This window comes from Procambarus clarkii, chromosome 5 (genome assembly GCF_040958095.1).
Source record: "Procambarus clarkii isolate CNS0578487 chromosome 5, FALCON_Pclarkii_2.0, whole genome shotgun sequence".
Taxonomy (NCBI): Eukaryota; Metazoa; Arthropoda; class Malacostraca; order Decapoda; family Cambaridae; genus Procambarus; species Procambarus clarkii.
In genome coordinates this window covers 8,079,980-8,105,594 of record NC_091154.1, presented here as the reverse complement: position 1 = coordinate 8,105,594, position 25,615 = coordinate 8,079,980, and the positions used below count along the sequence as shown (strand labels likewise).

At 42.3% G+C, this 25,615-nt stretch overlaps 1 protein-coding gene across 3 annotated transcripts in view; it reads left to right on the top strand.

Annotated features, from left to right (window-relative positions):
• Tomosyn (syntaxin-binding protein tomosyn) overlaps window positions 1–25,615 on the top strand; it is a 490,464-nt gene that overhangs the window by 324,725 nt on the left and 140,124 nt on the right. For all 3 annotated transcript variants that reach the window (XM_069339129.1, XM_069339132.1, XM_069339137.1), the window contains exon 14: window positions 8,002–9,412. In XM_069339129.1, the coding sequence (XP_069195230.1) occupies window positions 8,002–9,412 (1,411 nt within the window). The remainder of the gene's footprint in view (window positions 1–8,001; window positions 9,413–25,615) is intronic.

Here is a 25,615-nt window from a genome sequence, read left to right as displayed (position 1 = left end):
AGAAGTGCGTTCTGGCTACTAGGTGCGACATATATATATAAATCGTACCTATATATATATCCAAAGAAGTTTCGGATATATATATATAGACACACTCACTCACTCACTCTAGCTGTACCCGACAACTTATGTGCGTTCCTCAGCCACAGCAACCTTCCCTGGTCTCCCAGTCCTCCCCACCCAATCCCCACTCCCCCGACCCCTTATACTCCCTACCATTCCCCCCCTCCCCCAGCCTTTTGTTCTTCCCTCCATCCCCCACTCCAGCGTCCTCTTGTCCTCCTAACTATTCCTCACTCCACCATCCCCTCATCCTACCCACCTTCCCCCACTCCCCCTTTCCCCTTGTCCTCCCGACCATTCTCCATTCCCCTGTCCCCTTGTCCCCACCATCCCCAACTCCCCCATCTCCTCGTCCTCCCCTCCTCTGTCCCCTTGTCCTCCCCACCATCTCTCACTCCCCCGTACCCATGTCCTCCCTACCATTACCCCTCCCCTCCCCCATCCCCTCGTCCTCCCCACTGTTTTCCACTCCCCTGTCCCCTTGTCCTCCCCACCATCTCTCACTCCCCCGTACCCTTGTCCTCCCTACCATTACCCCTCCCCTCCCCCATCCACTCGTCCTCCCCACTCCCCTGTCCCCTTGTCCTCCCCACCACTCTCCATTCCCCTGTCCCCTCTTCCCCACCATCCCAAACTCCCCCATCCCCTTGGCCTCTCACCAATGCCCCCCTCCCCTGTACCCTCGATCTCCACCATCCCCCACTCCCGTCCCCTCATCTTCCCCACCATTCTTCCCTCCCCTCTCCCCTTGGTCTCTTTAACATTACCACCTTCCCACATCCCCTCGTCCAATGAATTCCAAATGATTTGATGTTCCCATCAGTGAAAAAAAACAATTAAAAACAAAATGAAAAAATGAAAAAATATAAAAAATTAACTATACTCACAAAATGAACGGTATGGTAAACAACACAGCTCAATTCCAATGCAGTGTCACACAAAATAATTAAATCAAAATGAAAATAATGGAAATCTATGAAAATTCTTTTGTCGATGCAATTGGACACATTAAAATGGAATCGAAACATAGTTAATATAGCGTGTCTCCCCCCTATATGCAACAGATGGGGCTGTTTCATAAAAAAATGTATTTACCTGTCACAGATGTGGCCTTTATTCTTATACTTACAAAATTAACCGTGTGGTAAACAACACAGCTCAATTCTAACGCAGTGTCACACAAAATAATTAAATCAAAATTAAAATAAATTGAAATCTTTGAAAATTCAATTTATCAATGCAATCAAAAATACTGAAAATACTGTGCTGGAGTTGTGCTGCCAATAATGTGAATAATTTCTCAAATAGGAGATATCTATTCTATTACAGTATATTTTTGGTTTTATATAGTTTAGTTTAATTAGGATAATAAAGAGTTATTAAAACACCAGTTTTAGAAATGATTTATTAATGTGAAACGTTCAAAGCCATGGGTCACTGAACTATAACAACACAGACGAAAGTGAGTGAAACCTCACTGTAAAGTGAGGTTTACTGTACAGTATTCCCTTATCTGTCCACCCTCACTCGTCTTGTTTCATCACAGAAAATGTATATAAGAAGATTTCAACATATTAGCTAGCTATTCACGCTTCAGCCTTTAAATTAATTTACAAAGATACGTGTGCCACAAATCGGTGAACGAAAATCATTGAAACTCAGTCGTTCACTTGTGTGGACGACTCTGGCTGGTGTTTGGTTAATATGCGTCACTTCTTGTGGACCATTCTGGCTGGTGTTTGGTTCATATGATTCACTTGTTGTGTGGTCCACTTGTGTGATCCAACTTGTCTTATGAAGGAATTATTAATTGTAATCTGTGATAGAATGAAACAGTTTTCCACCACTTTGAACTCTGTCCCAACATCGTAAGCTTGTGGACCACTTGTGGTCCACTTGTGTGGTCCACTTGTGTGGTCCATTTGTGTGGTCCATTTGTGTGATCCAACTTGTCATATGAAGGAATTATTAATTGTAATCTGTGATGGTATGGTAAAGTTTTCTACCACTGTGAACTCTGTCCCAACATCATAAGCTTGTGGACCACTTGTGGACCACTTGTGCGGTCCACTTGTGTGGTCCACTTGTGTGATCGAACTTGTCATATGAAGGAATTAATAATTGTAATCTGTGATAGAATGTGAAAGTTTTCCACTGATCTGTGAACTCTGTCTCGACATCGTAAGCAAATCCGAACATCCCCCGCTTCGGCGAACCATTGTTCGTCGAACCGGGTGAGTAAATCCGGCCTGAAAAGTGTGCGAACTAGCCGGAGATTCGTTGAATCGGGGTACGTTGAATCGAGGTTGTACTGTATTTTAATTCCCGCTCTTGGGAAGAAAGTCTCCCAAGATCGAACTGCTGATCTTCCCCAGGATAACCAACTAGGAGTTCGGCAGCCTACAGTAGTTGCCTAACTCCTGGGTGCCTATTGACTACTATGTGAACAGAGGCATCAGGTGAAAGGAAACATACCCAAACCTTTCTGACCTGTCGTGGGTACTAAGCATGGGATCTTTTGGTTGCAAATGGACTCTACACTGATCTCTCAGGACTCGAGCAAATTAAATTTGTTTTGATGGGGATTGGATTTTTATATACTGTACTTTAGGCTTGTATCAAGGTTTCCCAAAGGTCAAACTACTGACTTTATCCAGGATGCAACCCACAACAGTCGACTAACTCCCAGTACCTATATGTGAACTGAACATCAGGTGAAAAGAAAGATGCCCATATCATTTCTGTCCTGCCTGCAGATCGAATCTGGGATCCCTAATTGTGAGCCGAGGGTGTAGTCACTGTACTCCCAAGACCCTATTTTAAGCTTTTAATGTCATTTAGCATAGTAGTCTACAGCCTCGATTCACAACCAGAGGGACTGAGATTTAATCCTTGTGCCAGACTGAAATGGTTTTTCCTTTCACCTAATGTCACTGTTTACCTAGGAAAATAGGTACCTGGGGCTTAGGCACATGTGGGTTTCATCCTTTGGGGACCTAGATAAGCCCAAGTACTATACAGACCTCCGGTTCCTGACAACAGGAATTATATGCCGTGATGTTATTGAGCAGCTATAAGGCCTGCTCCTCACTTGTGTTCAAATATCTATCCCTAATTTGGAATACTTTTTTTTCTTTGCAAAAATACTGGAGAAACTGGTCAGTTAATATATCATGTTATGTTACCCAAGTATTAGTGAAATTGTAATCACTGAAGGCCAGGTCCTGAGGCCTTGGTCCTGAGGCGGGACCAAAGAGCCAAAGCTCAACCACCGCAAGCACAACTAGGTGAGTACTGAGGCTCTGTGCTCTGTAGCCTTAGCTACAGTTGCCATTTACACTGGCGCACACACACACACACAAGGGCCAGAACACATTCTTGGCTGACCTTTTCACCAGGTACGGTTTCTCCATGCTACTAGCCCAGTATGGCAAATCCCTCCAAACCGGATCACTTTCCGCTTCATTGTAGAACCCTCCAAACTAGATCAGTCTTGGCTACATTGTAAAACCCTCCAAACCAGATCATTATCAGCTACATTGTAAATCCCTCCAAACCAGATCAGTTTCCATTACTGCTACATTGCAAATCCCTTCAAACAAGCTCAATTTCTCTTACATTGTAGAACCCTCCAAACCATACAAGTTTCAGCTATATTGTAAATGCATCCAAACCATATCAGTTTCCGCTTCATTGTAAATTAGAAAGAAATTGCATATGAATCGGCAAAAAAACAGTTGCCGCTTTCTTCCAAATGATTGCTCACGCATACATCAGTGCCTAACTTTGCACCTGAATATCTTCCTTCTTTTTCTTGAAATTACGAAGCCATCCCAAACAACCTTTAAAATCATCAATAATACCCAATGGATGAGCACTTTCCTCCACTGCTGAATTTATTCACTCGCTACGTACACATTTCTAAATTACAGTGCTACAAAGACAAGAAGGAATACAGAATTATCTGTATTCCTGTTTGCTGATGATGCTGAAATACTAGGGAAGATAAATAATTTGATGATTATAATGGGGAAGATAAAAAATTTGGACGATTGTCATGGGGAAAGTAAAAAAATTGACGATTATCATGCCCTATAAGAAGACCTGGACAAGGCATTTAGTAGCAGCACGGAAAGAAAGATGCTTGCCTGCACACACATATATATATAACAAAATACTTGGTCACAGTAACAGAGCGGCACTAACCTCTCATGCATGAAAGGCATTACTGGGTCGCTGTGGCGGGGACGCACAAGGGCACACACACACACACACACACATCTTAAGAAGCACATCAACAAACTGGAAAAGGTGCAAAGACATGCTACTAAGTGGCTCCCAGAACTGAAGGGCAAGAGCTACGAGGAGAGGTTAGAAGCATTAAATATGCCAAAACCAGAAGACAGAAGAAAAAGAGGTGATATGATCACTACATACAAAATAGTTACAGGAATTGATAAAATCGACAGGGAAGACTTCCTGAGACCTGGAATTTCAAGAACAAGAGGTCATAGATTTAAACTAGCTAAACACAGATGCCGAAGAAATATAAGAAAATTCACCTTCGCAAATAGAGTGGTAGACGGTTGGAACAAGTTAAGTGAGAAGGTGGTGGAGGCCAAGACCGTCAGTAGTTTCAAAGCATTATATGACAAAGAGTGCTGGGAAGACGGGACACCACGAGCGTAGCTCTCATCCTGTAACTACACTTAGGTAATTACACACACGTGATTGGTAATATTGGATAAGGGTGGCTTTGTGGCACCAAACAAACTCATATGCTAGGCAATACTAGATAACAGTGGCTTGGCAGCAACAAGGGCACACACATGATAGGCAGTACTATGTCACATTTATTAATGTGGTATTTAAGGGGCTTAACTCATGTATTGCTGAATCTGCATAATACAGTATCTTGCAAATTATGGGTTACCTATACATTTTGTAAGATTATATCTAAGTAGTCATATCCAAGTGCAATTTTACTCTCAGTTTTGTATATTAAATACAGTGGTGCAATATTATAAGAGCTTGCTTAACTTGACACTGTTTCCCTGGACCTTTGGGTAATCCGGACAACATAAAAGTCCAAGTTTTTCTTCCAAACTTCCTCAAACTCAGACAGAAACCTAGGTTACCGAGACACACAGAAATCACACTAACGTGATGCATCAAATGAACAAATCCACAAGGGCCGTGACGAAGATTCGAACCTGCGTCCGGGAGCATCCCAGACACTGCCTTAATCGACTGAGCTACGACATGGTAAAAAGAGTTGAAACCGAAGTTCTACTGAACTTATTGGATCCCGCAGCCTCTCCGAGGCACAAACCAGGGTTTTACATAACTCCCCCATGCACTCGAGCTATGTCACTAGGCCTCGTCACGGCCCTTGTGGATTTGTCCATTTGATGCATCACGTTAGTGTGATTTCTGTGTGTAATGATGTAAGGGCGAAGAGGGAGAACGGCCTATTGACATAGCTCGAGTGTATGGGGGAGTTGTGTAAAACCCTGGTTTGTGCCTCAGAGAGGCTGCGGGATCCAGTAAGTTCAGCAGACCTTTGGTTTCAACTCTTTTTACCATGTCGTAGCTCAGTCGATTAAGGCAGTGTCTGGGATGCTCCCGGATGCAGGTTCGAATCCTCATCACGGCCCTTGTGGATTTGTCCAGGTTACCGAGAGTTTTGGCCAGGTTACTAAATGGTATTGAGAGACCTATGCTCACAAGAAGAAGCCTTAGCAGCCAGCAGTCAAAACTAACCTTTCCAGTCTACCCTAACCACATGAATTTATGTTTGTGGGTGGAAATATACTGTAAATTATTTTGGCTGTGATACAAAAAATTATGAATGTTCATTTTTTTCTCCTTCCTGGTAAGAACTCATGCTAACACGAATGTCTTGCTAACGCAGAGAGGGGTCGGCTCCATATGATCTGGACTAGAGAGCATTACAAGTACTGTACAGAGCTTTAGAATATCTTGCACATTATTGAAAATTAATAAATACTCTTTGTTGGGTTCTTGTTATTTTTAGCTATTTGGAAAGAAGCCTTAGAACTTCCTGAATAGAAGGTGGATATATGTTGTTGTAAATAATCCAACCCACATGTGCAAATTACAATGAAAATGACAATATTTAAGTTTGTCCTGGGCTGTTGTATCATTACTGTACCGTACTTTATATGGGGGGACTTGAAAGATAAGTGGGGGAACTGTGTAGAGGAGACAGTGGGAACTACGACAGTAGGTGGGGGACTGTATGGACGACACAGTGGGGACTAAGAAGGTAGGTGTAGGAACTGTGTAGAGGAGACCGTAAAGACTAAGGAGGAGAGAACCACACGTAGTGACTGGAATACAAGAGAAAATTACAAGAAGTAACTGTAGCACTGTAAGGGTTAAAGAGCATAGTAATTTAAAATTGAAAAAAAGTTTATGGGCCTATATAAATTACAGTTCAAATTAGAAACTTTATTGACCATAGTTTTCACAGTGTTACAATTATGGCTGGATTGAACAGTGTAAGTGAAACTTTAGTCAAAATTGTATAACATTTGTTTTACAATTTGAATGGCGATATAAACAGTATTGTAAAGCATATATAAAAATTTGGATTATGAGAGAATTTGTAGAACTAATATAAACTAATTAACTGAAGAATGCATACAACCATTGAAAATTTTGTTTATTTCACAATGTATTATATAAATAATATGGGATATTTTGAGAATATCTTGGATCAGATTTATATTAATGCTAGCAGAAAAAATTAGTAAATGAAATGTGGAAGCATTCTTCATTGGTGTTTAATTGCACATTGTCCATAGCAGGGGTTCCTAGCCTTTTCTACATTTAGACACCCCCTCCTGATTTATTACACAATATGTCATTATACTCCCTTCAGCAGACTGTTGAAATAGTCACCATCACTGTCCTATTTGGTACCAGTATGACTTGAAATGATCTCAAAGAAATCACAACAGTGTGATATATCAGTGTGTACAGTTGGGTTCGTTCTCGAGTCAAAATAGAAAATTCCGGGATCGAATCCGGGTCAGGACAGAAATGGTTAGATGCATTTCCTATCACCTAATGCCTTTGTTCACCTAGCAGTAAGTAGGTCCCCAGGAGTTAGTCAGCTTCTTGTGGGGTTGCATCCTATGGTTGAGGGTCAGTAATTCGAACCTCGGGGAAAACTTGATATTAGTCTAACAAGTACTATATATACTGTATGCACTAGCTAGCTGCCTGTTCCCCGACACCATGATTATTATTTGGGCCAATGAAGTGACTTGGACCGGCATTCTAGGGATTCCCAATTCCCTCATTGCCCCAAATAATTTACTACAAAAGATGTCAATATCTTTGCTTATGTTTACATGTGGGTTGGAACACCACAGCCGAAAGAAAATCTTCAGGATTTAGAAATGTATATTTATAGAAAATGGCAAACCTCAAATCATAACTAAGCTGCAACTAGTGCAATTTTGTTCTGTTTTTGTACAATCAAAACATGAAATTGAGGAAACATTACTAACAGTAACGTTTTGTTAACGTTATTAACAGTAACGTTAATTCTAATTAAAAAAAAAAAGCATTGAGCCCCATACCCCCCATTACTTGATTTCCATGCCCCCAAGGGGTATGGATACCCCACCCCCAGGTGAAGAACCCCTGGTCTATGGTTTTTATTGACCATATTAGTCAATTATCTTGAGAACTTTTGCTTAGAAATCTATTGAAATAGATGTAGTAATTTCATGCTTATTTTTGGTATTTTAGATCAGGCTTCTACTGTATACCGGGAACTTATGCTCTAGAGCAGGTATTGAACGTTTAATGTATAAGGATTCTCACTGCTTTTTTCTGTGCTTGTTGCTTTGATAATATTGCTTTCAGCTGTAATTATATTAGTTTGCCAACTCTCTCCCTAAGGATAATAAGGACTTGGGATCATCCACATTTTATCTACGCCGTGACCAAAGTGAAACTGATGAGTTGATCAGGAAAGAGAGCAAGGAGGACCTGAAAGACTCGAGAAAGTCGGTGAACCGCAGTGATAGCAAGGGGGACTCGGAGGTCCTTAAACTATTGAGGAAGGACAGCAAGGGAATAGAAAAGACTAAAGACGAGAAGAAGAATTCCAATGGAAAATATGGGTCCGACGCCAAGGCGGAGATCATGAAGCTTCTCGGACGAAAGGAAAGCAAAGGAAAAGAGAGAGATGACAGAGATAGCAAAGGGAAAGAAGGTGAGAGGGAAGACAAATTTGTGGACGATTTTCTTCTAGTCAAGAAAAACTCGGCAAGTGAAGGAAATGATGGTGCTGAGGAGGCTGCGGAACAGGTTAATGATGATCTCTGGCAATGGGAAGAAGGGGAAGATGATGATGACAAGGCTGAAGGTGGTTATGAGTTGAGACCCGACCGTCCAAGGTCGAGGTCAATCACACCTGAGCACTTCCCAAAGACCGAGATGGGAGATGATAAACAAAACAATCACGATGCTGCTAAGAGACATTCAAGATTCAGACTAAAAGAACAGCTTACAAAACTTGATGCAAAATTCAGAAAGGCATTCTCTTCTGAACACAACTCCATTGAACAGAATTCAGACTTTTATGTGGATGACATTACAGTTATTGGGCCAGATGGAGAGAGGAAAGAAATAGAGAATACATCAGACCATAAAGGAAGTACTGACATTGAAGATGCAGAAGAAGCTGAAGAAGCAAAAGATGATTCTGAAAAGGGAAATGAGGTAAACATTGAGAGCAACAACCATGAAGTGAAACCTGGTGCCTTTTCAGCTAGTCCCAAATTAAGTCCCAGAGAAACTCCTAAAACCAGTCCCAGGCCAACCCCAAAAGCCACCCCAAGGCCAAGCCCCATTGATGAAGCCAAATTCATAGAACAAGATCTTGCCAAAAAGCCAAACGTTCAGGAAGGTGCCGACCGAAAATCTCTAGCGCTCTTTGACAAGGATGGCAATCCTGTACCCCCTCCACGACGCAAGGTACGACTTTCAGAAGTCAAACAAAAGAGCAGCAAAAGTTCTTTCAGCAGCTGTGATCTTGGCAAGGAATCGAACGTTTCGCATGCTCAAGGTGCCGGTAATGCTGGACCGCTTTCAATTTCCCCAGTAGAGGAAAGTGGGGGCTTCTCTGACCACCATAAATTCTTTCAAAAGTGCCAGGGTTCTGACACGACTCCTGTTCAGACCCCCTCCCATACCGGGGCAACTCCACCTACAGCAGGAGCCAGCATAACTAGCCCAAACAGCAAGGGAGCATTCAAGACTTTTGTCAGCCACATCACCAAGAGAGGCTCCTCGCACGCACTGCAGGGTATGTTCTTTTGTTCTCCTCCAGGTACAGCTAAGACACTGTTACGATGGATTTTGTCAGCCCCCCTGTTTGCCTAAAACTGCATCTAACTTTACCTTAACTAGAAGACAAATGATTTAGAAAATTTACATCTCATTGAATGTTTAATATCCAATTGCTGTATTTGCATAACTCACTTGTCAAAAGTACAAATTCAAGTAACTTTGAATTGGGAGATCCAGTATGTAATGGTATCTTTGCACACCTTGAGGTTGAGTTGTGGTGCAGAGGGCCACCCGGGCACTTGAATGGGTTGTGTCCACAGAGATGTGACGCGTTTTGCCTGTATGTTGGTTAAATGTTTACAGCGTCCTTTTTTTTATTATTATTATTTTTTGTTTAAGAGATGGTTTATGATCCAAATGTTTGCTGCTATTGTAATTTCTCAGTTATTTTCAGGAAAATTCAAAAGAAAACCAATGTATTTTATGATTTCTTGAAATCATTTGTGTTCATTTTCTAGAATATATAAACCATCTTCTATGCAAAGTCATAATTTAGGACGTTTAATGTAGCACCGAGGCCTCATCTAGCCTGTGTGGTTGATTTGTCAAGCAATGCCAAGTAACAGATGCCAAATTTTTTCCGACATTTAGTGAATCAGCACATGTACATCAAGACCAAAGCAAATTTGATATTTTCTCGAATGCAACCTCCATTACGCAAAGGGGAAAACCCTACGGAAAGGGTGGTTGCGGAGTGTGGAATTCCCGAGGGGCAATGTTAATAACATTTCTCACAGAACTTTGATGGGTTCTTTGTAGGATGTGGAAAGCTTGCTTTATTTTCTTTATTCGTTTGGTTGATTTATCTATAAATAACGGCATGCATGTTGTAAATAGCGAGCGCCTGCATTCAGGTGTCGACATCTTGTTGCCGTGGTTTTTATAACCAAATATTGTGCCATTAAATAGTTTTTAACCCATTTACATTATCAAATTACCGTATGTGATATTTGAAAGAAAACTGAGCATGGACTTTTTTTTTTTTTTTCATCAATTTGACCAACTATTTAAAAGCTAATACAGTCATAGTGTCAAGAATTTCATGATGTCTGAATGCATGTGCTACACTATGCACTCAATTTCTATATAGGAAGATGTACACAAACTTTGTGTAGAAAAGGTTGCGTGTTCTTTAGGATTCTTAACTTAACATTTTCATTTAACTCACTTAGATGATATGAACTGAGGCTTCATTTTTAAAATTTTGGCAAGTGCACTTTCAGCAAGACTTATTTCCTAATACGTGTGTGTGGCTTGCAGTATTGGTATGGTAAGTCTTTTATAAGTGTGTAGGGTATTTTAGCCGTGTCAGTGCAATTTAGCGCCTTTAATAAATTTTTCATGATTTTAATCACCGTTCCCTATTTTTTTTTCTTTGCTCCCCCCTTACTGCTGCACTGTAGAAGGACGTATCCAATTGCTCTTCCCCAGTTTCTGCGTCTTGTGCCACACCTGTTCACACCTCCACATCACTTCCACATAGCTCTAACTCATCGTTGAGTGCCACTTACACTGTAAATACCACGCCAGCAACCACCACCACAACTGTTCCTAACACGAATTGCAATGGAGACCGCAGTTGCCTTAAATTTTTTCGAAGTCCATGCATAATTATTGGTAACTATTCTTACAACTGATGGTCTGGTTTGGTAGAGTTCTCTCTTGATGGCTTGAAGGAATGAATGTGTTTCCCAATAGGCCGCAGAGTAGCGTTTGGTTGCGGGTAACAGCTGCTTGCTGCCGAAGGATATATATATAGTTGCCAGGAATAACTAGCATACAGTAGTTAGGTCAATTTTTAGCAGCATTTGTAACCATGAGTACAGTAGTTAATAAGCTGGTCATTTGCCTTTCTTGTGTAGTATTATTTAACAAGCTTTTTAGGGTACTTGTACATAACATGTCTCATAGATAGATGTCATGCACTTGGTCAATAAGTTCCAATTTTCATACCAATTTTCACACTAATTTGCATACCAATTTCAAAATTCACTTATGCATAGTGTGTTTGTCAATGAAATAATGTTGATGTAAATCTTACGAACAATTGTTTTCATACTAAATAGCCAACGTTTTGACATTGTTCAGTCCAGGTTTTGAAGGCAATGAAATTCTCTAAGTGAAATGTGGAACCATGAACAGGTACCATTCCTATTTATTTAGTATATTGAACTTATTTAATAAGTATTGCTGTTATCGGTGAAAGTGTCATAAAATTAGCATGTTATATCTTTGTAAAATGAAATATTCTAGTAATTTCCCCCAAATTATTATGTGGGATATATTATACACGTAAATTTTTGTTCTTAACCCTTAAATGGCTCGGCTAATTAAAAGTTGTACATCATGGTGCACATGACAAAAAAAAAAAAAAAAACTATTGTAAAAAAATCACATTTGGCAACTCAAACACAGGATGTAATAGCAGATAACAATTGAAGTCATTGAAGGGTTAATAGTTTCACATTTCATTTCCTTATATATGACATTAATTTGAATGAGATTCCAATGCCTTCTTATAACCACATCGGAGAAAGTGCTCTTAACATTCAGTGAAATTGTGCTTGTCATAGATATCAGAGAATTGGAAAGAAAACGTCATCCTAATGTGTATTCTCTAGCACTCCACCTCACTAACAGCACAGGTTCATGACCCATCGTTTCTTCCTTTTTCAGAGCTTGTATTCTTTGTGGTAGCTAAAACCTAACAAATGATTTAGGACTCCATCTCTTCTGCGTCAGAACTGTGCTACTCTTGGCGGGCTTTTGTATCCTCAGTTACTCTTGGGGGGGCTGGCAAGCTGGTCAGATAATGCACTTACAGTACGATAAGGGTTTTATACAAATGGAAGAGACCGAGAGTGCACAGTGTCTGACACGGAAAAGTTTGTTGCTTGAGTACAGAGGGGTTGGTGTGCATGAGAAGGAGCACAGCACAAGGCAACGCCCAACTAGCCCCTGGCCCAGCTATGGCTTTCCTAGCCACCTCTGGCCTGGACCACTCACCCTTCCTGGTGCGCCACCAGATTTATTCTGCTGGCTCTTGAGACATTGCTACTGTTGCTGCTGCTGCTATTAATATGATGATGATGATGCAAGGTGTGGCAGCCACCGACAGTAATAGTAGCAGCAGCAGCAGCAGCAGCGGCATGGGTGTCGTGACTGTGTACTGAGGGGTGGGCATGTGTTCTAGCTGAACGGGGTGTGCCTGTCGCCCACGGGGGGAGGCCGGGCAGGCGGCGTGCGTCGTTTGGGCAGCGATCGAGGGGACAACATGCGACGCTGCAGAAGCCAAGGTACTCGAGCGCGGCTGGTCAGGGCCTTCACCACGGCGGGCGGAGGGGGAGGGCTCACCACCACCCCAGAGGACCCCCCTTGCAGCCCCCCACCCACGCCGGGTGGTCCCCATTCGGCACCCTCCAGTGGTAGCAGTGTGGGTGGTGGCAGTGTTGGTGGTGGTGGTGGCAGCGGCAGCGGGAGTGGTGGTGGGTCGATGGCTGTGGCGCGGCTAGAGCAGAGGGCACTCTCTCTCTTACACACCAGGCACTACACCAGTTTTGGTAGTAACGTCACCTACCGTTAATCCTCCCTCCCTCCACCTTTGTAGACCAACTCATCGTCACCATCATTCCACGCAGCGTGGCTCGGATGAAGGGTTTGTTCATGTCAGATTTATGGTCCGGCCACGCAGTCGAGTGTGATGGTGTCCAGTGGTTCTTAATATTTCACTAGGGTACTGTTGAAGGTTATTAAAACCAAGTCCCTCTTTGACTGTTTAGATTTGGAAAATGTTAGATGTAGTGCTGCAGAGAGTTACAAGGTATCAGAAGTGGGCATCACAGTGACTTGGGTATGTTGTAATTGTAAGAGCCTTTTGGGTCTGATACCAATGGCTGTTAGAAATGCATTTCATATCACAAGTAAAGTGCAAGTGTCATAACTACCTTAATAAATAGTTAAGAGCCTTGCCCCGAGGATAACCTCTTCAATACCTTGAAACCGCACTCTTGGATATGTTTAATTTCTGTAGGATGGCAGTCTTATTGTTCATGTTTTGCATTTACAAAAAAAAAATATATAAATATGTATATATATATATATATATATAAATATATATGCATACAGTATATTAAGTTGGTAATCTCTGTTGTATGCAGCTGCCAAATATATTCTGTGCTAATGGTAAGCTTGAGTAATTTCCATATGAAAACAGTTAATTGCACTGCTAATGTCTCTCAGCTCTTCAAAGTATTTCCCATTGACATAATTTCTCTCTTAGGTATAAATACCAAACAATAGGGACAGCAGGTATGAATCTCACATTAAAACTTAGTGTAATAAACTTCTGTCTCAGATCTTCGCAGACTTTCCTGCTTCAAGTTTCTGGTCTTGCGAATCTACGGTAACAACTTAGTAGGCTATAAGAACTCTCTCTAAATCTTGGTAGAGTTGTCAGTGTCCTACCCTTCACCCCCCAGAACCCCCCCCCCTCTCACTTTTTGAGATTACCTGACTTGTAGGTGACGTTTCTATGCGCTATTGAGTACCTCTGAATGCCTTTTCCTAATTTATGGCCTCTGCTCTATTTCAATTTAAAGTATTTTTTGATCACTTGTATTTGCAGTCTCGTGTAAATAAGTGTTTACTTTCTGGCTGTATTTCTTACATTCTAAGTAGCCTTGTGATCTGAGCTTTGTTAATGTAGATTGGCTGACTTTTTCTTAAAGACATTGAATGAAGAAGACTTGTATTTTTAAAGCAACAATATACATACAGTATTTCCATAGACCCAATGCATTTCGTTAAAGCAAGAGTTCAATTTCTTTTCTTCAAGCTTACAGTCTCTTGGTGCATATTAGGTGAAACGCCACAGCATTGTGAGCCTTATGTAAAGTGTCTGCAAGGCTGTATGTTTGATCTTACAAATGCATAAAGAGCTTCAAAAACAGCCATTTGAATGTTACAGCAGCTAATCTTCAAAAAAACTCTCTCTCTATCTATCTATCTCTCTCTCTCTCATTATATATAATAATTTTTTTTTATCAAAAGGGAAATGACTTAAGTCTTGTAGGCCAATGAGCTCACAATGACTAGCGACATCGCACTTAGCGGTAACCGTTTCGCTTGACTCGCTCGTTGCATGACCCTCTCACCGCTCCCCACTCCGCTCTCCAACACTTGCCATGATAACACCGAGAGGCTCACAGGGTGACAAACGCCACCAAAGTGTAGCACTTTGCAACTAGTTCCGTCTACACCAGACAATGCGCAGTTGAATGCATGTTGTTTGGCAGTCTTGCTTATGGAAACTAAAGCAAAGTTGCCATCTGTATTGCAATATAATTCATTAGTCGAGTAAAAATAATATGTATATATAATATATAATATATATAATTATAATATATATTTATATATATAATATATTTATATACAGTATATGGAAGTATCAGCAGCTTTCTTGCTGAATTTTGCATTATTATATTTAGACTGGATATTAAATAGTAATGTTTCAAACTTAGTATAGTGAACTTTGTTGTGTTGATTGATGTTTTTGATGCTAATGGCACACCCAGACCTTCCTAGACTAGAACAATATATATATTTTTTTTTTTATGAGCAATTTGACTATTATATCCTAGTACTGTATATATATTGTATATGTATGTATGAGTTACATTCATATGCTTATAGATATACATGTGTGTGTGTATATTTATATACTGTACATATGTTATGCTTTAAATTATCAATTTACACTTCAAATTCTGCATTTCTGATCTCTTAATGTGTCTTATAATAGCACACCTTATGCCGACATACCAGTGAAATAATGTTGATTTGACTCGATCAAATGAGGATTTATAATGTGTCCTCAAAAATGAAGATTTATAATGTGTCAGAATTGTATACACGTGTTTCCCTGTGGCTGTTTTATGGCTCGGTTGTGGCATGTAGGTGAAATTTGTGCCGTTGTCACTTACCATTTTTGTTCTGTTTTTGTTGCAGCTACGTCAATGAAGTCCTTGGCGCTTGCTTGCTTGGCTGCCATATTAAGCCAGTCACTACCATTTGTACGTTGCAAGATGCTAAAATTTGAGGAAAGAACGAGAACTGTTGTAGCTTGCATATACATGATTATAAGGAGTATATACAAGTATAACACGAGTAAAACATGAATATATGCGTAATAAGGCATGGGAAAATAGTGTTCAGAATAACGCGGGGAAAATATTTGTAAAAAGTCAAAGAATAGAAAATCATTTGTCAAGAGGATCAAATAACATGTAGGTAATGAATTGTATGGCAGTCTATGTGCAGCCCATAAATGGAACTATCTGCTTCTTCCTCTGTAGTAAATCTTTTGTTGATCTCCTGTTTCTATGTAATTAAGGCTACATTGGTGTAGTGATTGTGATTGAATCGTGAGTGATTGAAGTTGTTGGCACAAGGCTGTGGGGGGGGGGGGAGGTATTATCCATCCGATGGGCAATCTTTGGTTGTAAATCTGCTAGTGACCTAGGTTACAAAGGGGCTCTTGCTCACTTCAGGGTAAAAGGTAACCTTTACCTTTAAGGTAAAACCATGATTGACTCATTATGCTACCACAGGGGTTTTGTGTCCTGCAGGAAGCAGCAAGTGGTGTTGAGATCTCAAAATTGAAAGCAAAATGACATTCAGGACAAATTTCTAATGATTGTTTGACCCTTAAATGGCTCTTAATTAGAAGTCATACATCGTGGTGCACACGATAAAAAATAGTTTGCAAAATTCATGCAAAACATATTTGGCGATTTGAGCGCAAGAGGTAATTGCAGATAGTGTTTGGAACCGTTTAAGGGTTAAAGTTTTGTTTAAACTACAGTACCTGAATAGGCCTGGACCTATTTACTGCTACCTATCAGAGAAAGACGTCTGGTACTAACCTGCTTCGTCTGGTCAGTAGCAGATGGGTAGGTCACTCTGTTCAGAAGGTTGGCTCATGGGGTTCTTGCCGGCCCTTTCGTTGGTCGCTGCTTTGATGGAACGGATGGGGCTAGCCTATTTGTTTTGCTAACATTTGGTCCCACAATTCGTGGAGTTTTCAGGTCATTTTTGGTGGCCTGTAGTGGTGTTGGCTGGTCCCACCTTCCTTGGGGGGGCTTAGGCTTTTTGACGCAGGCCGGCTTCCCTCACCTTCGTCAGGTCATCTCTTCGGTGGGTTCCTGCCTGTTCCGGTCCTATGATTGGATTCTCTGAATCTCCTGTTTATCTTCGACCTTTCCAGGATGACCCGATTCATTCCTTGCCCTTCATTTCGGATGACCACGTTGTACCTGGACTATCTTGTTCTCGAGCCAGGCACTTGGACAGTCTCCCTGGACCTCCAGGTTGCGCACTGGTACATACCTGTCCTTTCAAGGTTCAAGGTTTGGTTGGGTTTGTTCGTGTGGCGACAGGTTTTTCTGCTTTGGGTTCTCGTGCTCAGCCTCAGTCTGGCTCCTTGTATTTTTGCGTGTTTGGCTCAGGTCATAGTGTCCCATCTTTATCTTTGTTTGTTTGTTAGGTGTTTGAGTGTTGGCCTACCTCGATGACTGGCTAGTGTGGGCTAGCCAGGTATCTAGCCAGTCTAGGTGTCTGCTAGCCAGGGATCTGGTTTTTTCTAAGCTCGCTAGGTTTGGGTACCTGATAAACTGGTGAAAGTCCCAGTTATTTCCATCCCAGGTTCCTCGTCCTCGTTTGGGACTCGTGGTTGGTGTCTCCCTGCCTCGAGCAGCTTTGCTCCAATTGCAGAGCTACCATCTCTTGGTGTTGAGGAGGTGCCAGGTGACTCTGTGGTCACTTGAGCAGTTGTGAGGGAGCCTGAACTTTGCCCTTCTGGTCTTTCATTTGAGTAGGGTTTGGCTTCGGTGGCTGTTCTGGTTATTCGGAGCAGCCCCTGTTGCCACTCTGGTGCTTGCTGGGTGTGGACTCCAAGGGCCTTGTGCTGGGTGCTGCATTGCCGGCATCCTTTAAAGTTTTTTTGGGGTTCGCTTTTCAAGGCACATTCCTCCATCCTCACTCAATGTTTTACATGGACACCTTAGCTCTTGGTTTGGGCTTTGTGACCAGTGCTCACTAGTCTGGCCAGGGTCGTTGGCCTTCTTTCCTCCGTTGGGTGCACAGTATGGTTCAGAGGGTTTGCGTCCAAGTGGCAGGTGCTGTGAAGGGTTTGGATTCCTCTGGGTTCTGTGATCCAGCTCTATTTGGATTGTTTCCCAGTGGTTCATTGCCTCAACCTTGGACTCTTTGGTCCCTGTCTTTTTGGTGGTTTCTTAAAGTAGCTCGTCTGCTGAGTTCTCTGGGTTTGGCTTTCGGTGCCATTTACGTTCAGGGAGTGTCCAACCTCCTGGCTGATAGTCTGTACTGGTTCATTTTCATCTCCATGGAATGGGCTGTCATCTCTGCTGCCTTCCTGTGGCTTTGCTGGACGTTGAAGGCCCGGATGTTAACCTCTTCGCGTGGGTGTGGTCTCGGCGTCTGCATCTTGTGTGAAGCCACTCCATGACAGTAAAACTCTCACACTGGCTGCCTTTCAACTAGACTACCTTGGTTACTTTGAAATGGTTTTGGGGCTTAGCGCCCCCGTGGCCTGGTCGTCGACCAGGCCTCCTCGTTGCTGGACCGGTCATCCAGGCTGTTGAACACGGCTGCTCGCAGCCTGATGTATGAATCACAGCCTGGTTGATCAGGTATCCTTTGGAGGTGCTTATCAAGTTCTCTCTTGAACACTGTGAGGGGTTGACCAGTTATGCCCCTTATGTGTAGTGGAAGCGTGTTGAACAGTCTCGAGCATCTGATGTTGATTTAATTATCTCTCAGAGTACCTGTTGCACCTCTGCTTTTTAACAGGGGTATTCTGCACATCCTGCCATGCCTTCTTGTCTCATGTGGTGTTATTTCTGTGTACAGGTTTGGGACTTGTCGATGTGGGCTACATTTACATGTTCCCTGGTCCGGCTGTAGCTCTGGGGTGTTGGTGCAGCTGTTGTTCAGGATGCTGGCATGATTGGTGTCCTAATGGGGAAGGGTTTTCCTTCTGGCTCCTTGGTGACAGGCCCAGGCTTGGTTTTCAGGCACTGCTTGCGCGGTATCCGAACCCAGGCATTTTTCCATAACTCTTTTGCCTCTTTCAGCGCATTGGACTCGTGATGTACTTAGCTGGTTTGACCTCCTCCTGTCTTTGCATCTGGAGTTTATGACACGTGTCTATCACCATCATTATGGTGATCTTGTGACTGATTTAAAGGTGCAATCTTTCCAGTGATGGTATGAGATTTTCTTGGCATGCTTTCCTTGATTTTCTGTACCTTCGTCACTGCTCTTTGATTTCTGAGCGGATTGTTCTATCTTTTCTTTCTTAATTTGACCTTGATCGCCATTTTATGCCGAATACTGTAACCTCTTATTGTGCAGCATTGGTAGAGCGGCTCCAGCTTGCGTTCGGGGTCATTACCACTTTGGCCCCATTTTGTATGGTTTCTCTCGAGCTTTGTTTCACCTCCTGCCAGCTCATGTGCTTCCTGAACCTGCCTGGTCTTTAGACCAGGTTCTTTCTTTTTTTTTCGTCCGCTCAGTTTTACTCTGGCTCCTTTGGGATGATATTATTTTCTACTGGCATTTTTTTATTCTCTGGCTTCTGGTTATTAGGTGGGCGAATTTCAGGCTGCTCTTCGATGCTGGGGGTTTTGTTCTTTTGTCCCTGGTGGACGTTTTGTTCCTTTACACCCAGTGCCTTCTTTACTGGCAAAGAATGAGTTGGTTGGCTTCCTGTGGGGGTCCCTTGTTCGTTGATGCTTGGTTGGTTTGGCTGGGGTGCATGGTGTTGGGCGTGCTTTGTCCATTGGTGGCTTTATTCTGCTGCCTTTGTGCCTTTGGTTTTTCTTCAGTAGACTCTTTATGGGTTTGATCCGGTTTTTCCGATTCCCTTTTCTGGGGCTCATATTTCTCGGGTCATCCTCGGTGTCTTTAAATAGCCAGCCTGCGGTTTATCATCGTGCTCATGATGTGCGCAAATGTGCGGCACTGTTGGTGGTCTTTACTGATGTGTCTTGGGCCGATATTCGGGCGTAGGGGTTTTAGCGGTCGAACAAGATCTTGGTGGCCAGGTATCTTGTGAGTGTTCCTGGCCCTCTTTGGTCTTGTGTTGCAGTCATTAGTCTATGCCTTGTCTTCATACCTGCGGTACTTGGTGGTATGTCTTGTGTCCTTGTCTTGGTACTTGTGAGGTGTGCCCTGTCTTTCCTTCTCCATGTGTAGATAGCTTCAGGGAGCCACAAAGGGCTCCCCACAGAAAACCAGAGTTGAATACATTGAAATGCCAATTTCTGGGTGAGCACCGGTGGCTACCTGACACCCTCCCTTTCCTAGGGTGTCGGGTGATTTCCATCATCATAAAAACTAGTGGTGGAGGAGCTGGCTGACTGTTTCCCTCCCTCCTCTCCTCAAACGAGGTGGGTAGGTGGGGCAATCTAGCTCATGCTAATTTAAAAAATTTTGATCGTTTGTTTACATTGTTTGGGGGGAGTTCTTTTGATTGTTTTGAAGCTGTGGTCTGGTTTTTAACCAAGCAGTGGTTTGTTTTGTTTCAATGACTTTCTGGGTGCCTTTCCTTGGTAGTGCTGACATGAATAAATTTACAAATATAAATTTTTCATAGAACCACTGCTTCCTGTGCTTCTGTGAGAGGGACAGATTCTGGCAAGTGGTTTCTAGTAGGTCAATAAGAACTCATCTAATGGCATCTTGTTATTTGAACCTAATGGGCTACAGAACCATGGATTACTTAGTTCAACTTGCTCTTTGCGTCCCTCTAACCTAAGGGTTAGATGAATGTATTGTGTGTGCACTACAAGTGATCTTGTTGTTGCTGCACATTATCAATTATTTGTCATAGGCTGATCTAAAAAATGTGAAATGTCAGAGCGTGTCACATCTCAAACTCTAGATTGTATGCTATCATAATGCAGTAATATTTACAATTTGAAGGTAATTAATTATTTGGGTAGTAGCCATGGTGTAATTACCTAAGTGTAGTTACAGGATGAGAGCTACGCTCGTGGTGTCCTGTCTTCCCAGCACTCTTTGTCATATAACGCTTTGAAACTACTGACAGTTTGGCCTCCACCACCTTCTCCCCTAGCTTGTTCCAACCGTCTACCACTGTGCAGACACATTTGGGTAGTAGCCATGGGTTGTGGATACATTTGGGTAGTAGCCATGGGTTGTGGACACATTTGGGTAGTAGCCATGGGTTGTGGACACATTTGGGTAGTAGCTATGGGTTGTGGATGCATTTGGGTAGTAGCCATGGGTTGTGGATACATTTGGGTAGTAGCCATGGGTTGTGGATACATTTGGGTAGTAGCTATGGGTTGTGGATGCATTTAGGTAGTAGCCATGGGTTGTGGATACATTTGGGTAGTAGCCATGGGTTGTGGATACATTTGGGTAGTAGCCATGGGTTGTGGACACATTTGGGTAGTAGCCATGGGTTGTGGATACATTTGGGTAGTAGCCATGGGTTGTGGACACATTTGGGTAGTAGCCATGGGTTGTGGATACATTTGGGTAGTAGCCATGGGTTGTGGATACATTTGGGTAGTAGCCATGGGTTGTGGACACATTTGGGTAGTAGCCATGGGTTGTGGACACATTTGGGTAGTAGCCATGGGTTGTGGATACATTTGGGTAGTAGCCATGGGTTGTGGATACATTTAGGTAGTAACCATGGGTTGTGGACACATTTGGGTAGTAGCCATGGGTTGTGGATACATTTGGGTAGTAGCCATGGGTTGTGGATACATTTGGGTAGTAGCCATGGGTTGTGAACACATTTGGGTAGTAGCCACGGGTTGCAGACACATTTGGGTAGTAGCCATGGGTTGTGAACACATTTGGGTAGTAGCCACGGGTTGCAGACACATTTGGGTAGTAGTCATGGGTTGTGGATACATTTGGGTAGTAACCATGGGTTGTGAACACATTTGGGTAGTAGCCACGGGTTGCAAACACATTTGGGTAGTAGCCATGGGTTGCGGGCACATTTGGGTAGTAACCATGGGTTGTGGATACATTTGGGTAGTAACCATGGGTTGCAGACACATTTGGGTAGTAGCCATGGGTTGCGGACACATTTGGGTAGTAGGCATAGGTTGCGGACACATTTGGGTAGTAGGCATGGGTTGCAGACACATTTGGGTAGTAACCATGGGTTGTGGATACAATTGGGTAGTAGCCATGGGTTGTAGACATATTTGGGTAGTAACCATGGGTTGCGGACACATTTGGGTAGTAGGCATGGGTTGCAGACACATTTGGGTAGTAGGCATGCGTTGCGGACACATTTCGGTAGTAGCCATGGGTTGCAGGATACAGTTGGTGTATCGGCTAGGTGTTCAATGTGTTAGTAACTTAAGATGAATGTACACTTCAGTTAAACACTATGGGTGCTCTCTCACTCTCTTCATAGGGAAGGCTGTGCACACGGTGCGTTTTCGCTCCCAATAGAGTATCGTACCCTTTATGCTTGAAACTCAAGCATCAGGAGATGACAATTTGCAAATTAACATTATTGAAAGGTTACTGGTACACTGTATGCATATTGACACCTCATTAAGTCTAAAGATATGTAGAATTTGAAGTGCAAGAATTTTTAATTTAAAGATCGAGGCTCATATATAATGTATATACATATATATACATACTGTATATACATATATATACATACTGTATATACATATATATACATACTGTATATACATATATATACATACTGTATATACATATATATGAAAATAATTTTGCAATGTTGACTGTGTCTTTTACATGAAGGTTATGACTTGTGAATGTGGTGGCTTACAGAGAGATCCCTGTGTGTTAAATTGTTGCATTTTGCCAAAGTGGTGCAAAGAGAAATTGCAGCGTGCCAGGAAATGTAGACGCCCAGGACAGTTATACATGTTTTATCTGGAATCTCTATATACTTGGTTTCATTTACCGTGACTGTTTGCATGTGTTTCTTTCTTTCTTTTATTTTTCTTGCCCTTTCCCATCTCCCCCCCCCCCCCCCGGGTCATGACCGGTGATTCTTCGGTGGATACCTGGCTGTCTTGCGCTCTCCCGATCTCTCTGTGTTTCTCTCTCTCTTCTGCCTTTCATCTCTTTGGCTCCAGTATATCTTCATCAACATAAATTACCAATTACCAATTATCATAAACATAATTGGATGAACCATGAAATAAAGATTGTAACGTTTCCATGGCAGTTTGTATAGTTACTTTTATTGTTTATTGTTTGATTGCAAGTTTATAGTTATGGGTAAATGTATTGATCTTGTAGGCGTATTTGTTTTAATTTTGTTTTCTGTTTTTTGTTTTAAATGAAACTTAGACAAACAACATTGATGTGACATTGAATCAACATTAATCCTACATTGATTTAATGTTACTTGAGCATATTTTGTCTACTGGGAAGGCACCTTTTAAAATACTTTCAAGCATTAACAAATTTCCACAGTATTTCATAGTTTTTTGGTCTTTTATCTCTTTATTTCAAGTCAGTTTCCATACATTATTCTTCCATTGTGAATCAACAACATTAACAACCAAACACCACCCCATTCCCCCCTTCCAGCTTCTGTACCCTGGAGCTTCCGACACTGGCACGTTGGTTAGTCGTTTATTGATGGCTGCACCCTCATTCCTCCTGATTAAACCTTGCAAATAAAATAAAGTAAACATTGCAGACTGAAATCTGGAGCGTGAGTGAATATATGAGTTCATAATATGGTCTTGGAAAATCTGATTTATTTTGTATGCATGATCTACATTATGTCACATATGTAGGCATCTGGTATTGGTACGTGATTACGGACTTGATATGTAAAGCACAATAGTCTGCTTTCAGACTGCAACATGGTAAAACTACATTATACCGGTACGACAGTTCAATAAATTACATCACCAACGTGCCACTCACGGAACTTGTTCTCCCAAAATAGCGCTACTGTGTAATATATAAATGCAAGATCAATATTCACTTCCCATTCCTCCAAATAGCTGCTTGTGTGTAATATATAAATGCAAGATCAATATTCACTTACCTGTCAACTATAAGGGACAAATAAAACATTTTATCATCACTGAGCACGACATGGAAGACTTAAGTGGAAGCATCAGGCTCGTGTGTCTGAATACAGCATGAGATGTCAAATGTTGCTTTAAGCTGTTGAGATTAAAGTGAAGATTAATTGAGGAATTATGTACAACAATGATCCAGCTTGAGGTGTTGTGTATAATTTTGTGCCAACTTATTGATATATACACACACACACACATACATATATGTGCCTGTAAGTTGGCACATAGAGTGCCTACTTACTCTGATATACGTGCGCTAAAAACTGAGCCAACCAGGATTCGAACTTGTGTTAGGAGGGCTCACCCTACTGGCGTACACAGTACTAATACCACCCTACCATCGACTGGTGAAATGGTAAGACAATGGGCAGTACCAAGACTTAGCCCATCTGTCACCTATGAGGGAGTCAGGAGCAGAATGTGGTGCTCTCAAAAAGTGTTGGCGAAGCCTGGGAATTGGAGAGTAACCACAAAACTGAGGGGAAACTCGCCAGAAAGAATTGGTGCAACAAGACTACTGGAAGGAAATTAGGCACCTCCTGGGGACACGATACAAATGATCATTGATGTAAATGGATGTAAATAACCTGACTAGCACCATACAGCAGTCTCTCTGCTATCCTGCCTTCCCCTCCTTCCCTGCTTGCCACTGTGGGCAAGCAGGGAACATAATGCGTAGTACCTCATGACGGCAACACCATCGAGAGGGCCATAAAAGGGTTGGTGGGACTACCAGACTACAATGAGTGCCCCCCCCCCCCAAAAAAAAAAAAATAAAATGTGCTGCTGCTGCATGAGCAAAGGAGTGAAAGAAACATGCTATCAACACAAACTATTTTAAATTGCTTAGATTATGGTCTCCATGCAAAAACAACGAATAAATGAGCAACTAGAAAAATGTAAAAGCAAACCGAAGCTGCCTGAGCCAGGCATTCACAGGCCGAAGCAGAAATGGCAGAGATGATCAGCCAGTATTGAGTTCATGCACTCCTAAACTCCTCCAGAGGAAAAAGGGGGGGGGGGGGAATTGGCTTCTACACCATGCACTGTAGATGGAAGCTGTAAATGTCTGCATCATAAAATCCAGGCTACAATGCAGCCATAGCCTGAGAGGCAGTCCCTTGAAAAGTCAACCCGACGAGAAAAGCTGTGCAGTACAGACTAATGTAATAAACCTACAGGGAAAAAGGATTCCTGGACCGAGTAGGCCATATGATGAAGGCAACAGGAAAGGCCATCAGAGGCAGCAGGAATGGCCATTGGGGGCAGCAGGAGCGGCCATCAGAAGCAACAGGAGCGGCCATCAGAAGCAACAGGAGCGGCCCTCTCAATGCTGAGAACAATGAAGCATGTCCTGTGAAACTGCAAACACAATGTCATGTATACAGAATCAGATCAAAAAAACATAGTGTGACTACTGAATTCACTTGGCAAACGTGTGCTTCATATTCCGGCCATTTACCCGCATGGCAATGATTATTTTCCTCGTTTACCCGGGGGTGAAGCAGTCACTAGTTTTGTTGTTGCTCCTATGTTTTCTGGTGAGTTTTCTCGAGTTTCAAGAGACAATGATTTCTAGCTCTATGTGGCCTACCTACTACTAGCCTGCATTATAGTTTATTTGTCCTGTAGTCCAAATTCTTTTTCGAACCTGGCCTTAAAGTTAAAGATGGAAATGGCTTGGAGCATTTGGAGAGGGATTAGTAGAACTAGAATTAAGCTCGGACAGCCATTGAAAGGTTCCTCCCAGGAAAGCGAGAGAGGGAAAACAAAAAATAAATGTTTATTTAGTAATTATAAACATGGAGATAGTCTGATGCTTCAATTTATGGCTTCCACTGGTAGTTTTATTGCACCCTGCACTTTGGATTGAATATTGAAGAATGTAAATGTAACTTGGGTGTGTTCTTGCCTCAAGTGGCCAGTCATGTGCACTAGTGTGCCAAGGGGTGAAAGTATTGACACTTTCCTCCCCCCACCCTCCCTCTCCCCCACTTTCCACC